At 44.2% G+C, this 15,102-nt stretch overlaps 1 protein-coding gene across 9 annotated transcripts in view; it reads right to left on the bottom strand.

The window, feature by feature from the left end:
* Positions 1–878: 878 nt before the first annotated feature.
* PNCK (pregnancy up-regulated nonubiquitous CaM kinase) overlaps positions 879–15,102 on the bottom strand; it is a 486,583-nt gene continuing 472,359 nt past the window's right edge. For all 9 annotated transcript variants that reach the window (XM_085629799.1, XM_085629804.1, XM_085629806.1 and 6 more), the window contains 3 exons: positions 14,731–14,818; positions 12,936–13,055; positions 879–2,156 (listed from right to left, as the gene is read on the bottom strand). In XM_085629799.1, coding sequence (XP_085485925.1) covers positions 12,957–13,055; positions 14,731–14,818 — 187 coding nt within the window. In that variant the 3' untranslated portion in view covers positions 879–2,156; positions 12,936–12,956. The remainder of the gene's footprint in view (positions 2,157–12,935; positions 13,056–14,730; positions 14,819–15,102) is intronic.

The raw sequence follows: 15,102 nt of genomic DNA, 5'->3' as shown, positions 1-15,102 counted from the left end.
GCCTGAAGCTGAACTCAGACAAGACGGAAGTCCTCATCCTCGGCTCCACCTCCTCGGCCTGGGACGACTCCTGGTGGCCGTTGGCACTAGGAACAGCTCCAACACCCACCGACCACGCACACAACCTAAGTTTCATCCTCGACTCAACACTCTCCATGCCCAAACAGGTCAACGCCGTCCCGTCCTCCTGCTTCAACACCCTCCGCATGCTCCTCAAGATCTACAGGTGGATCCCCACCGAAACAAGAAGAACGGTCACCCAGGCCCTCGTCAGCAGCAGGCTAGACTACAGCAACGCCCTCTACGCAGGAGCCTCGGCAAAACTCCTGAAACGACTACAACGCATACAGAACACCTCCGCGCGCTTGATCCTCGACATCCCTCGCCGCAGCCACATCACACCCCACCTAAAAGACCTGCACTGGCTTAACAAGAGGATCACCTTCAAGCTCCTCACCCACGCACACAAAGCACTCCACAACACCGGACCGACATACCTCAACAGCCGGCTCACCTTCTACACCCCGAACCGCCAGCTCTGCTCCGCCGACCTCACCCTCGCCACCGTACCCCGCATCCGTAGAGCGAACACTAATGGCAGATCGTTCTCCCACCTCGCCGCCAAAACCTGGAACTCCCTCCCCATCCTCCTACGGCAGACCCAGGACCTACTCACCTTCAGGAGGCTACTCAAGACCTGGCTTTTTGAGCAGTAGCAGCACCCCTCCCCTCAGCGCCTTGAGACCCTCACGGGTGAATAGCGCACTTTACAAATGCTATGAATGATTGATTGATTGATTGAAAAAACAATGTAGATATGACCGGCACTCAATGGAGAGTGTAGAGTACATTTTCAAAATGGAGGACCCTGAAAACAATTCAGATGTTATAAGTATCTTTATTGTATGACTGTAAACAAATATAGAGTTTTCACAACTCTTTACCTCCAGCAGATCCTTCACGGTACCACACACGCACTCGCACACACACCACACACACACAAACACTCACACGTGCACACACTCACAACATAGTAATATTGGCCTAAGCGATGCTAGAAGCGGAGGTGAACTTTGTACAGGGCGGCACAGGTTCACAAGGAGGTGTACTTTTCACAAGATGGAGACTGGTGCTCCTTCAGCAGTGCACTTGAGTGTACACCCACTAGGAGATCCTCTTCCACAAGCAGGACAGATGGATACTATCACAAGGAAGAGCACTTGTTCACCAGAAGGGCTGTTCGCACACTTATGCGAGGGAAGGCACAGTTTTACACAGCGATACGCACACCTGCCCACCTTAACCCTGATAGGACAACCATACCTAGTCATTCTACACACCACCAATGTCCCTCAGGATGGCTATTGAGGACCCAATCAGAACCCCCCTTTGTACCCATGCTGCCCACTGTATGTGGCCTTCCAATGGATACTTCATGGGTCCTCCACTTGACGTAGATGTTTGAATGGTGGAGATGGGCCAAACCAGTTCTAACAGGACATGCTACTGCAAAGTGCAGAATAAAAACATGTAAGTTGGTGTGCCAGTTCCTTAGAGCAGCTTAGCACAAGCAGTTCCCTCTGACTGACCTTTCACAACATACAAGGACTGGATCATGCCATTCAGTATTAATCTAGCCAGTAGTGGGCCATGGACCCCAAATTACGTCTTACTTTCAAATCCTTTTGGCAGGAAAGGTGTGCATTTTATAAAACAAAAATAACATGACATGGCTTGCTCCCCCACCCCACCTGCGTGGGCATCTGGCCCTTCTCTCCTAAAGATCCCCCCGAGATCTGAGAGGGTGAGAGGTTGATCAAGAGCTGCCATCGGATGTCACCCCACAAGAAGGACCTTAATATGGAAGCCATTGGAGACGTTCTTCTGTGCAGTCTCTTTCATGCATCAGGAACTACATCTCTCAAAGAGGAACCCCACAAAGAGGGTGGGAGGCAGAGGTAGGGGAGAAAAGCCACAGGTAGGGAGAGAAGGTCTGGTACACAGAGAATGGGAGCCAGTGGGGGCAGGGTTGACCAGGCTTCGCTGGCCGGAGACAGCATGCAGACAGGTGTCACCACGAGCTCATGCATGAACATAGCGTCAGACAGGGAGCCCTCAAGGCAGGACTTCTCCATTGTCAAGTCTTCTTCTTCCTCCTGTCGGGGAAGACAAAAATATGGATTAGTGAGTCCTTCCGGTATCAGCAAGGAAAGAACCAAACCGTAACCCCACAAAGACCCAAAACAACCCACGTGCACCGCAGGGACAGAGCAGGAATTTCATAGTGACTCCACGGAATCATCAAATCTTAATACCACAAAGCGCCAAACACTCTTCTCCAGAGGAAGCAAAATGAAAAGACGCAGTGGAACCCACACTAAATAAACTCACAACTGCTTCAGGATGAGACTACATGCTGTAGAGTAACAGCACAATCAAACCGAGCCTGAAAGCCCCCGCAGGAACAGTACGATACACCCCACAAGTTTCAGCATGGAATGAACCAACACTGAACAAAGTGATTTCCCAACCGCTCCCCGACAGTTAAACAATGAGATGCCCCATTGATGTCATCATGAAATGAACCAACACTGATTGACATGATTGCTCAACCCCCATCAGAGGGGCAAACAATGAGATACCTTAGAGGTATCATCAGTGCATGAATCAACACTGAACTGACTTCTCAACCCCCACAGCTCCCTGGAGAGGCAAAGAATGAGATGCCCCATAGATGTCATCATGGAATGAGCCAACACTGAACACAGTAATTTCCCAACCCCTCCTCAGAGAGCTAAACAATGGACTACTCCATTGATGTCATCATGGAATGTACCAACACTGAGCCACATGATTCCTCAACTTCCCACAGAGAAGCAAACACTGACATGCTCTAGAAGTGTCCTCATGGACTGAACTAACACTGATCACCATGACTTCTCAAGCTCTGCCGCACCCCAAAGAGGCGAACAAGGGAATGTCCCACTGGAGTCACCATAGACTGAACCAACACTGAATGACATGACTCCTCAACCTCCCCTAGAGAAGCAAATCATGAGATTATCCTAGAGTTGTCATCATGGTATGAATTAATACTGAACACTATGACTTCTCAGCCTTCACATCCCCCCCCCCCGACAGGTAAATAACGAGTCACCCCACTGATGTTATCATGGAATAAACCAACACTGAACATAGTGATTCTTCAACCTCACCCTGAGACAAGTAAAAAATGGAATGCCCCATTGATGTCATTATGGAATGCACCAACATTGAACACAGTGATTCCCCAACCCCTCCCCCAGACAGGTAAGAAGTGGAATGCCCTGTTGATGTCATTATGGAATGCACCAACACTGAGCCACATAACTCCTCAAACTCCTACAGAGGGAAAACGATGAAATGCCATAGAAGTGTCATCATGGACTTTACTAACACTTGATGAAGGGAAACAATAGGAATACATTTTAAAGATACATACCCACAAATATAAAATATCAAACCCCAATACACACATTTTCGGTGAGGGATAGTCTTAAACCTATGTAAGTAGTGAACCGGCCTATTCTAATGTATGGATGTGCTGATAAGATAACTGGGTTTTGCAGAAATACATAGGTCACAGTGTACATTAGTTTTAGGAAATACACATAAAATGTTGTATGGTCAATTTGCTGAAACATATAACTAGATTATATTTCTTTGCAGACTCAAACTTGACAGGACATCAATAATCAATACAGATGTCACAGAAAAGGTCACCACATCTCTATTTGTTAAACAAATACCACAAAAATTGTTTTGCATTGTCATCGAGCATTGAGCACAGAGTGTAAAGAAGGGTGCATTCTGCCTCAGCGCAAGCCTGTTGAGAATACGCTGAAGTCCGATAGGCTGAGCCCAATGACGTCAAACAAGTGACAGTCACTCGCTATTCAGAAAAACAAAAATGTGTTTCTATGTTATCGCACCCTTATTCTGAGAACTAACCCACAAGAGGGGCTTCTGCTAATATTCTTGGAAATATTTACTACATATGTTGGCAATATCTTTTCTGTCCAGCTTGCTATTTGCATCATATAAGAATTTGTAACACATGTTTTTTGGGGCTTTTACAGTATATATACCACCTTGATCTCATTAGTTTTGACTGTACAATTTTGTACTTATTGTTTTTTTTAGCTTTGTTTGCTAAGACACGTCTCCACATGGTCTCCATTGAGTCACTGTGGGGTTACCTGTCTTTAAACTGTACTGAGACCGTCTGCTAACTCAAGGGGGGTGAAGCGGATAGGTGCAAACCCAAGCTTAATCCATAATGGGACTACCAAGACCCCTGTCCTGACAGACCCAGCACCTCCCATCACAGCTTGAAACATATTCCAAGATGCTATTAATACAACTCTTTACCACCAGTCAGTGCCAGGAACCACAAGTCCAACCAATCACCCTTCAATGCAGCCGAGCCTTGTGAGCCACCCCTCCATCATCAATGAGGAAAGAGCAAGTGACCCAACTATGTGGCACAGACTGAGAACATGAACTTTAAACCAAAACCACTGGCTACAATTTTTGTGGAGGCATACATAAGCAACCAGCAGACAAATATGCAGCTGCAATGAGGACGGACCTTCCAAATGAGGGCCGCCCTAGACTGATGCTGTCTCTGCCCTCTGACCTTGTTCCTGTAGCCTCTCCTGCTTCTGACTACCAGGTGACACGTGTCAAACCTTCAAACTACCTTCATCTGGAGGTCAGCCCCCATTTGAGTCTCATACTACTAAAAAGAAAAGGACCATGTTGTTGTTGTGATCCATCCAGATATGTATCCAGTACAAGCTGAATGGCAGTAGATTGTTCTAGCTGGCGACACCCTTTCATGGCAGAGGAACTGTGGTGATGTGTAGCTTAGAAGGTTGACATTGTAGAAGATGGAATGGGCTGAGGTCACTGGAGTCTGAGTCCATTGAGTCAGTTACTCCTGTGCCCCTTGAAGATGGATTTATTCCCAAGCTACTAATTAAACCACCGCTTCCAACTCGTCTCCGTCTAGCGTGCTTACTACAGAGCTGGCGACGAACTGGGATTACAGATGTAGCACTCAAGAAAAGAAACTATTACAGGGGCAGGGAGTAATTACTTACTGGAGGAAGCACAGAGGAGACTAGTGGTATGATTCACTCTAATGTGAATTTTTAAGGTGAGAGATGCTAGGCTGTCAGGGAGGGACTCAGAGGTACGCCATAGTCTTGGGAGCTTTACCGTGTTTCTTTTACAAGCCTTTACTAATTTTTTTTTCTCTTCTACCTTCGTTCAACTGTGGTCCGTCTAAATGGGTTGCCTATATAACATACACAAAGCACGAGCCGCATTTTCTGCTACAACACAAGCCGCTTTCACCTTCAAATCGTGAGCCGCATGTATTCTCAGTGCGATTACCTTCTCACTTTCTGTGCTTGTTTTGGTTTGCTGGTCGCTTTGAGACACCCGAGCTGTTACCATGAATTCCTCATGATCTGTGATGAGGTGTCTTTCTACCTTTCTGTGCGGCATGATCAGGTGTAAGACTGCAGCATCTCAGAGAGCCTGTATGCACAGCCACGGTGACCCGGAAGTGACTCCTCTCAGGCAGGAAGTACAGGTGGAATAGAGGAGTGTGCCAGTCTCATATGTCTACATTGCCTCTAGTGGATTTTTGAAGTATTGTACATCATATTTCACATCAGCTGTGATGTGCACACAGAGTCACAGTGCTTTTGCTGTGTTTTATTCAAAGGAAGGACATATGCAGAGTTATATAGCCAACTGCACCATTTATGCAAGAACCCTGTGAACCACAGTTGGAGTAGAAATTATGAATTCGATCTTTCAAAGCTTACTTAACAGCAATTCACACAACAAAATTCAAGCCAAAAAGAAAAAAAGGTTTAATGTATTATCATTTGGGGGTAGAAGGTCAGAATGTTTTTAATCATTTACCAGAGTATGAATACATGGAAGGAGAAGACCTTGATGAACTTGGCACTGCAATAACACAGTTGGACAAATGTTTTTCTAAGCCTAAAAATGTAGTAGTTCATAGATTTAAGTTTTTTACTAGAGTACAAAAACCGTCTGAAAATATAGACACCTATGTCAATGCTTTGAAAGTTTTAGCGGTAACATGTGAGTTTGAGGATTTCATGTCACAGCTGATTAGAGATCAACTGTTGGTAAGATGCAATTCAAAGTAGAAACAAGACGATTGCGTACATGCAAAAATCCATACTTAGACAAGGCTATCGAATAGCTAAGAGTATAGAGGGTTCATGTGAAGATGTGACATTTTTTGAAGAATCTCTCAATAAAGAGACTGTTTCAGGTGGGATAGTAAGTAAACCAGTAACATCTACAGAATTTAAGAAAGGTAGGGGGTATGACTAAGTGTAATGCTTCAACTCTTCAACCACGGAGAGTTAGCTGCTACTGATGTGGTTTACCCAACCACGTTTCTACATTCAAATATTGTCCCACACATGGTCAGCAATGTAAGAAATGTGGTAAAATGGACTGTTTAAAAAGTGTGAAGAGGAGGTACGAGTTATAATGTATGTTGTGTAGTTAGGGAAGGGTATGAGGATAATGGAGATGATAAACAGGAAGAACACAAAGAGTTAGTTTTAAGGGTGAGATGTGAGAAGCAGGACAAAATTCCTCAGATACCTAACCCGGAAATTGAGGTGTGAATTGAAGGAAATCCAGTGAAGCTTTTAGTGGATACAGGAGCTTGGATCACTATTATGGATCAAGATAAATATAGCCAGTTGTGGAACAGACATTCTTTGTTACTTCCAGATGTTTTGACTGTAGCTTTTGAAAACAGCAAAGTTGAATTGATTGGCTATTTTTGGACTACCATTAATTTGTTAGACTTTTCCATCAAGGGGGAAGGTTTACATGGCACACAAAGGTATAAATGTTTTAGGCTTAATTCATCAAGCAGAATTTAAATTGACAATAAGGCCTGGTTCGAGTGATCCAGTTACCATTGAAAAGAACAATATAAAGTCTATTACTGATGTAGAGAATATGTGGGAGAGAAAAATCCGAGAAAGTATTTCAGGAGAACTAAGGGAAAATAACAGACTTTTCTACACTATAAAAGTCAAACAAGATGTTTTACCAGTGAACAAACAAGTTACGAAACATTCCATTAAGTGTCATAAACGAATTATCAGACATGTTAAAGGTTATGTGTGAACAGGGCATCATTGAAAGAGTAGAGGGAACCTTATGGTTAGCTCCCATTGTATTAGTGAAGAAGAAGTGAGGAGAGCTCAGAATGTGGATTTGAGGAGTGTCAATGAAGCCATTTGGGTTGATAATTTCCCTTTATCTAGGACAGAGGATCTTATCATGAAGATCGGTCATTTTAGCTGGCTTACAAAACTGAACCTTGGATCTGCCTATCATCAGGTCAACTTGGATAAAAATTCTCGTCATCTAACTGCTTTTGTCACCCCAGGGGGTACCTTTTATTTGTGTAGACTGCCATTTCCGTATAGCCTCTACAGCAACAGTTTTTCAGAGACTCAAGTCTTCAATGTTTCAGGATTTTATACAAGTAGCAGTGTTCCAAGATGACATCCTGGTGTTTATGGACAGTGACTCTGAACAGGATTTGGTGTTAACTAAAGTTTTGATATGCTTGAATCTAGAGGTGCAACCTTACGAAAAGACAAATGTATCTTTAAAATAAGAGAAATTAAATATTTAGGTCATGTTATTTCTAGGCCTGGGCGAAGCACTACGCTACGCTCGCGTAGTTTGCGAAGTTCGCGCTACTTCGCACTACGCGAACTGCACGTAGCACAGTGCGAACACGTGTAGCGTAGTGTTGCGTAGTGCTGCGGTCATTTTTTGCTTGCTCGCGGTCCTCAACGTCAAGTTGGCGACCGCGAGCAAGCAAAATGACATCCTGGCGAGACTTTTTCCTTGTTCGCGATCGCGAGCATGGAAAAGAAACCTCCCGGCGAGATTCCCAACGCGAGGAGGTCAGGTTTCTCATTGCGAGGGGTCGCGTATGCTCGCGACCGCTCGCGACGAGAAACTACCAGTTCGCGTTGAGAAAGCTGCCGCTCGAGTAAAAATCTACTCGAGCAGCAGAAAACTACAGCTCGCACTGTGCAAGATGCCATTTTCAATGATTGCACAGTGCCGGTTGCTTGTCCGCACTGTGCAATCATTGAAAACAACATCTTGCACAGTGCGAACATGTTACTACGCAGTTCGCGAAGTGCTACGCGTAGCTCGCGTAGTGCGAACTTCACTTTGCGTAGCTTCGCGAAGTGCTACTTCGCGAACTACGCCCACCCTTAGTTATTTCCAACCAAGGAGTGAAACCAAAACCTTGTCTTATGAAAAGTATAGTAGATGCACCTCCTCTTAAAAACAAGGAGCAATTACTTTCGTTTTTAGGCCTCAGTGAATTTTATGTCAAAATCTGACAGAATGTTTCGGGGTGATTTAAAAAAAAAAACGACATTTGTGTGGTCTGCTCTTTGTGAGCAAACATTTAAAACCATTGAGGAGGGAATCATGAATGCTCCAGCTCTACAACCATTTTTAGAAGGTAGAGCTACAGTAGTTACAGTTCATGCTTGTGAGTATAGACTTGGTGTGGTTTTATCACAAACAGAAGGTGGTCATGAATTTACTGTAGGTTTTGCATCTAGAACATTGAGACAAACAGAACGCAAATACTCAGTGAATGAAAAGGAACTTTTGGTGTGTGTGTGGAGTGTGGAGAAGTTTAAAGCGTATTTATGGGAAAGACCATTTGTATTAAAGACTGATCATTGTCCATTAGTTAATATTCTTTCAGGAAAAAAAGTTAAATGCACTACAGCCAAAATTTCCAGATTGTCAGCAAAATTATTGCAATATACATTTACAGTGGAGTGCATTCCTGGAGGGGAAAATTCAACATCCGACTGTTTGTCCAGACTTCAAATTGAGGATTCTGAAGATTTGGAATGGGAGTCGGAAGTTGAGGAATGCTTTATTGCTTATGTAGGAGATGTCAATGTGTGTGGTAAGAATTGGGCTGATGCCATTAAGGAAGATCGCATTTTGAGGGAAGTTGTTACATTGGTGAAATCTAGATGGCCAAAAGAGAAACATTTGTCGTATGATTTACAAATGTTCTGGAAAATTTCAGAAGAATTATCCATATAAAGCGGAATCTTAGTGTGGTGATAAATTGATTTCACCTTCCTGTTTTCGACAATGCATAATTAAATTGGCTCATCATTGTCATTTAGGTTCAACTGTAATGAAAAGAAAGGTTAGGGAAAGTTTTGGTGGCCACAAATGGAGAGTGAAATAGAAGGTTTTGTAAGAAATTGTGTAAAGTGCAAAGTAAGTGATAAAGTCTTAGTAACAGAACGACATGTTGAGTCATTGACTTTATGTCCAGGTAAAGCTTGGCAACATGTAGGGGTGGATTTCTTGGGACCATATAAAATTCTGCCCAAATGTATGATATATCTCATAGGGGGAACAACCTTTACAACGCAACTTTTACAACGCACTACCATTACAACGCATTTTTTACAACGCATAATCCATTACAACGCATGACATTACAACGCATGACACTACAACGCATTTTTAAAAACTACCTTTACAACGCATTCCATTACAACGCATACTACCATTACAACGCATACCATTACAACGCATAATATTACACTATACTATCCAACACTTACCCTACTGATGCACCCACTGGAGTTAGAATAGTAATTTTTACCCCTATACTATCCAACACTTACCCTACTGATGCACCCCCTGGAGTTAGAATAGTAATTTTTACCCCTATACTATCCAACACTTACCCTACTGATGCACCCCCTGGAGTTAGAATAGTAATTTTTACCCCTATACTATCCAACACTTACCCTACTGATGCACCCCCTGGAGTTAGAATAGTAATTTTTACCCCTATACTATCCAACACTTACCCTACTGATGCACCCCCTGGAGTTAGAATAGTAATTTTTACCCCTATACTATCCAACACTTACCCTACTGATGCACCCCCTGGAGTTAGAATAGTAATTGTTACCCCTATACTATCCAACACTTACCCTACTGATGCACCCCCTGGAGTTAGAATAGTAATTTTTACCCCTATACTATCCAACACTTACCCTACTGATGCACCCCCTGGAGTTAGAATAGTAATTTTTACCCCTATACTATCCAACACTTACCCTACTGATGCACCCCCTGGAGTTAGAATAGTAATTTTTACCCCTATACTATCCAACACTTACCCTACTGATGCACCCCCTGGAGTTAGAATAGTAATTTTTACCCCTACACTATCCAACACTTACCCTACTGTTGCACCCCCTGGAGTTAGAATAGTAATTTTTACCCCTACACTATCCAACACTTACCTTACTGTTGCACCCCCTGGAGTTAGAATAGTAATTTTTACCCCTATACTATCTAATACTTACCTTAAATGTAATTTAATATTATGCGTTGTAATGGTATGCGTTGTAAAGGTAGTATGCGTTGTAATGGTAATGCGTTGTAAAGGTATTTTTTAAAAATGCGTTGTAGTGTCCTGCGTTGTAAAGTCATGCGTTGTAATGGATTATGCGTTGTAAAAAATGCGTTGTAAGTGCATGCGTTGTAAAAGTGTGCGTTGTAACGTCATACATCCATCTCATAGTAATGGTGGACCATCTAGCTAGATGGGTTGAAGTAGAACCAGTTTCTGAACCTACCATTGGGAAAGTGATTGATTGTTTCCAAATAATTTTTTCTAGAGAAGGATTACCTGAAGAAATTCTAATGGACAATGGGGTTCAATTTATTTCTGCAGAGATGACTTTAGTTTTGAATAAATGTGCTATAAGACACTTAAGGACTTCCTTGTACTATCCTCAGAGCAATGGAAAAGTAGAACGTTTTAACAAGGTACTAGTGGAATGTATACATGCTACCATAAGAATCAACATGAATGTAGTGAATCTATTAAGGAGTTAGTGTGGTCTTACTGCACTACACCTCATTCTGTGACAGGGAAGTCCCCTTTTGAATTGATGAGTAGAAGGAAAGCTGCTACAGAGTTGTGTCCTTATTGGATGATTCAGTTGATACCTAAGCAAGAGAGTGTTGGAAATTGGTGGAAATGTGCAGAGGGTACGTCTAATTCAACCAACTTAAAAAGAAGGAGGAAAGTAGGACCCAGACTGAGAAGAGAGTACAAAATGAAAGTTGTAGCCTGGGTGCGTGTTAAGAATCCTCTTATGATTGGGAAAGGATTCTCAAAATTTAAAGATCCTGTTCAGGTATGTGAGTTGAGGAATAATTTGGTGAAGTTGTCTGATGGGAACTGGTGAAGTATCACTTGTGTGGCATTGACTCCTGCTGATTTTGTTACATGTGAAAGAGCAGATAAGAATACAACGGATGGTGAGGCGATCACTCCAACAAGGAAAAGCATACGCACTAAAGCTGTGCCAAAGAAATGGCAGGATTTAATTGCATATTGAAATTGCAATGTTTTCTGTATTGTTCACAGCAGATGTGTCATGATTTTTGTTTTTTATTTCTTTGAGGGTACAAGTTTTTATATGTTGTTATAAAGAAAATCCTTGTTATATTTATTCCAGTCTATAAAAAGGGAAATGTTTGGCGAGGGAAAAGTTATTTATTTGGAAAAAAGGGGAGAAGATATATGTTATATTTTATGGTACATTTATTTTTGTTATATAAAAAGGGAGATGTGTGGTGATGTGTAGGTTAGAAGGTTGATATTGTGAAATATGGAATGGGATGAGGTCACTGGAGTCTGATTCCATTGAGTTAGTTACTTCTATGCCCCCTTGAAGATGGATGTATTCCCAAATTTACTAATTAAACCACCGTTTCCATCTCGTCTCCGTCCAGAGTGCTTAGTACAGGAGCCTCCTTAGAACTTTGATATGTTGGAAGCTGTACCAGTGATCCGGACCCGCTCCCATCAGCTGCCATCTCTGCCATCCCAGACCTGGGTCCACAGTGCTGTTGCATAGAGGGATGGAGTGCGCTCTCATGAGAGGGTGAGGACACTCTTTGTGGAATCAAAACCCTCAGCATGTCCCTGCCTTACTAGTTGGTGTTTGCCTGTCATTGAGCATCCTCATAACTATCCTACAGCTGTGCATATGGTGAAGGGCTCCCCATCTGACGAGTACTTGGTTCTTCTCCAAAGACCCTGAAGGGGAGAATCCACCAATGCCTGTGTTGGGTGATTGTTTTCCACCACCAAAAATGGGTGCCTAGATTCTAGTGTCCCGTACACGTGTGAGCTGTTTCGCAGCACTTTAGTGACTCCGCACTTTCCATGGTGATCTTTCACAGAGGGAGCTCTGCCACAGGAACCGGGCAACGGAGCCCCCGCAGTGCGGAGAGGAGGTTCCCCAGTGGGATGACACAGCAGGTGGCTAGAGTGGTTTCACCTGGCTGAAGATGGACGATCCATTTCATTTTACATAGGGCATGCGCATGGCCCGAGTCATGGATGGAAAAGCAGACGCCCATCACCACATCCCACCATCCTCTAAACCAGGTGATGAATGAATGAAGGAATGAAGGAACTTGTAGAGCACAATGAATGCCAGAGGCGTCTTGGCGTTGTCATCAGTCCCATCAAGGAACAATCCATCAATCAAGGGGCTTGTAAAGCGTGACTACTCACCCGTAAGGGTCTCAAGGGGCTACATCACTCCTTTGCCAGCCAGAGCAGAGGGCACCTACATCAATGCCAGTCCTCTTCCTGATTGTAACCTCCTTGTTGAGAGGCCAACAGAAGACTGAGTTCCATTCTGAGACCCTTTCCATGTTGACTCAGTCGGCGGCAGGAGAGTATACGAACAAACAAAGGAAGTACTCACCTCCCATCAACGTCTCATGCGCTACTCTCCTGGAGATGCCTCTGCCGGTGCCTCCTCAACATCCGCGCTGTGGCCCATCTTGGAAATATGGCGTAAGAAGGACGTGGCGTTGAAAGCGCGCTGCAACACAGAAAGGAGAGATATTCAGGGAATTGTCACTTATTACAGTTGGACTGACCAGCAGTGTGAGTACTCTGAGGCGGCTTTGGGGTTGCTGACCACCTTCCCAAGATTGTCTCTCCGACATAGGAATGTAGAAACATTGTGCATGCACTAGAGGGCGGAATTCCTGGTGGAGGTGCCAAGTGTGACTGTCTCTGTGCCGCTGCTAGGCTGTCAAGCTGTCTATTTCTACCCTTGTTTGCAGAAGTCTGTGTTCTAGTGTTTGGTCGATATCACATAAAGAGGCATTATCGAGCTATTGTGTGAATATCTGGTGCTTCTTGTGATATGAGGTACAGTTTTATACAGGGATGGGAGGGGGGGGAGTCTTCCTAAGTGACCTCTTGAGACAGCTTCTGCCTTCCTTCCGTGAGACATCTGAGAATACGCTTGCTCTCTTTGCCACTGGATGCAAGCTAGCCTGGCTGATAAGGGATGTTACCACAAATCCGGTCCCAGGATGCTTGTTTCTGGTCCAGGGAAGACTTGGCTTGGCAGTTTGGGCTGGACTGTTCCCATGAGGCACAGGGTCAGACTGATTTGCATATTGCTTTGTCTGAACTGGGGTGGCGAAGTGAGCTAAAGAATGATGATGGATGCAACCCAGATCTGTGACTGGGGGTGAGTGTCTGAAAAGTTTCAGTGCTCCGCCCATCATCTCCTTGTGTTTTCTTTGTTCACCCTAAGTTGGCAGGGTATGCCTGGACGTGGGACCCTCGCTCACTTTGCCACTGGAATCAAACTAGCCTGGTTGATGAGGGGTGTTACCCCGAAACCAATTCCAGGACGCTTATTTCCAGTCCAGGGAAGACTTGGCAGCTCGGGCTGGACTGTTCCCATGAGGCACAGGGTCAAGACTGATTTTCATATAGCGGGGTCTGAACTGGGCTGGCGAAGTGAGCTAAAGAATGATGATGGATTCAACCCAGATCTGTGACTGGGGGCGATGGCTGTAAAGTTTCAGTGCTCCGTCCATCATCCCCTTGTGTTTGCTTAATAAATAAATATACTCATACCATCACAATACTTTGGTTGTCAGTATTTTTATTATTATGGTAACATGATATTAAAGCCTCAGTGTTCGGTTGTGTAATGACCCACAGGACAGGTTATCTTACTTCCACCCTCTCAAGACAGCACGCCTCCTTGGATCAATATTACACATTTTGTTCATATTTATCTGGAACATCATTGTTGTCTCCTAGAGAACTTGAAAGCCTTCATTGCCTTCCTCTCTTATGTAAGGTCTCAGTTGACTTTTAATTGGGGCATCTAAAATGCTCTGGGGACTCTAACTTCTTACATCTACCTCCAACCAGGACACTTTCCTCAAAATAAGCGATAAACAGTGTTCAGCAATGGTCATCCCGCCAATTATTACAGAGACAGCATGCCATCCCTCATTTTACATTCAAGAAGGAAGATGGCACTTCCACCACCTCCAACCTCTTCCGGGTCCTTCAACGGGTCATCATGGGCAGATATAGAGAGCCCATTAGGGCCCCAGACATGTATAGCACTGGGGGTGATGTCCAAGAACCAAGATATCATGGTACCTACGCCCCCTGGCACTTCTACGGTGCTCACCCACATACCTTCCACTGCCCCCCATGCAACTCCTTTTCATGCTCACCTTCCACTGGGTCCGTGCAAAGTTCTTCTGGATCTGTTCACTGACTGATCCGTGGATGTCCCTCTCGAGAGCGGTGTCACCAGAGATCCTGTGGAGAGAGAGGATGACAACACCTGAATCAATCTCACTGAACTACCAGATCATAATAGTTTGTAAAAGGAAAGCCAGGCCTGGTCAAGATGCCTCCAGCGTCTGAGACTCCTCTTTTCACGTCAGCGATGCCTTCGAGGTCCCTCCTCGATCACTTGATGCTACCACCGCTTTTACGCCTCGGTCTTTAGTAATACTGCGTCTCCTCCTTTAAGAATTGCGATTAAGCCTGATTTGTGGTGCCTGACGGGTGATGGTCAAGGGGCGCACGTTATTATGGAT

The sequence above is a fragment of the Triturus cristatus genome, chromosome 10 (genome assembly GCF_964204655.1).
Source record: "Triturus cristatus chromosome 10, aTriCri1.1, whole genome shotgun sequence".
Taxonomy (NCBI): domain Eukaryota; kingdom Metazoa; phylum Chordata; class Amphibia; order Caudata; family Salamandridae; genus Triturus; species Triturus cristatus.
Note: the sequence above shows the minus strand (reverse complement) of the source record. Positions and strands in the feature narration are given on the sequence as shown.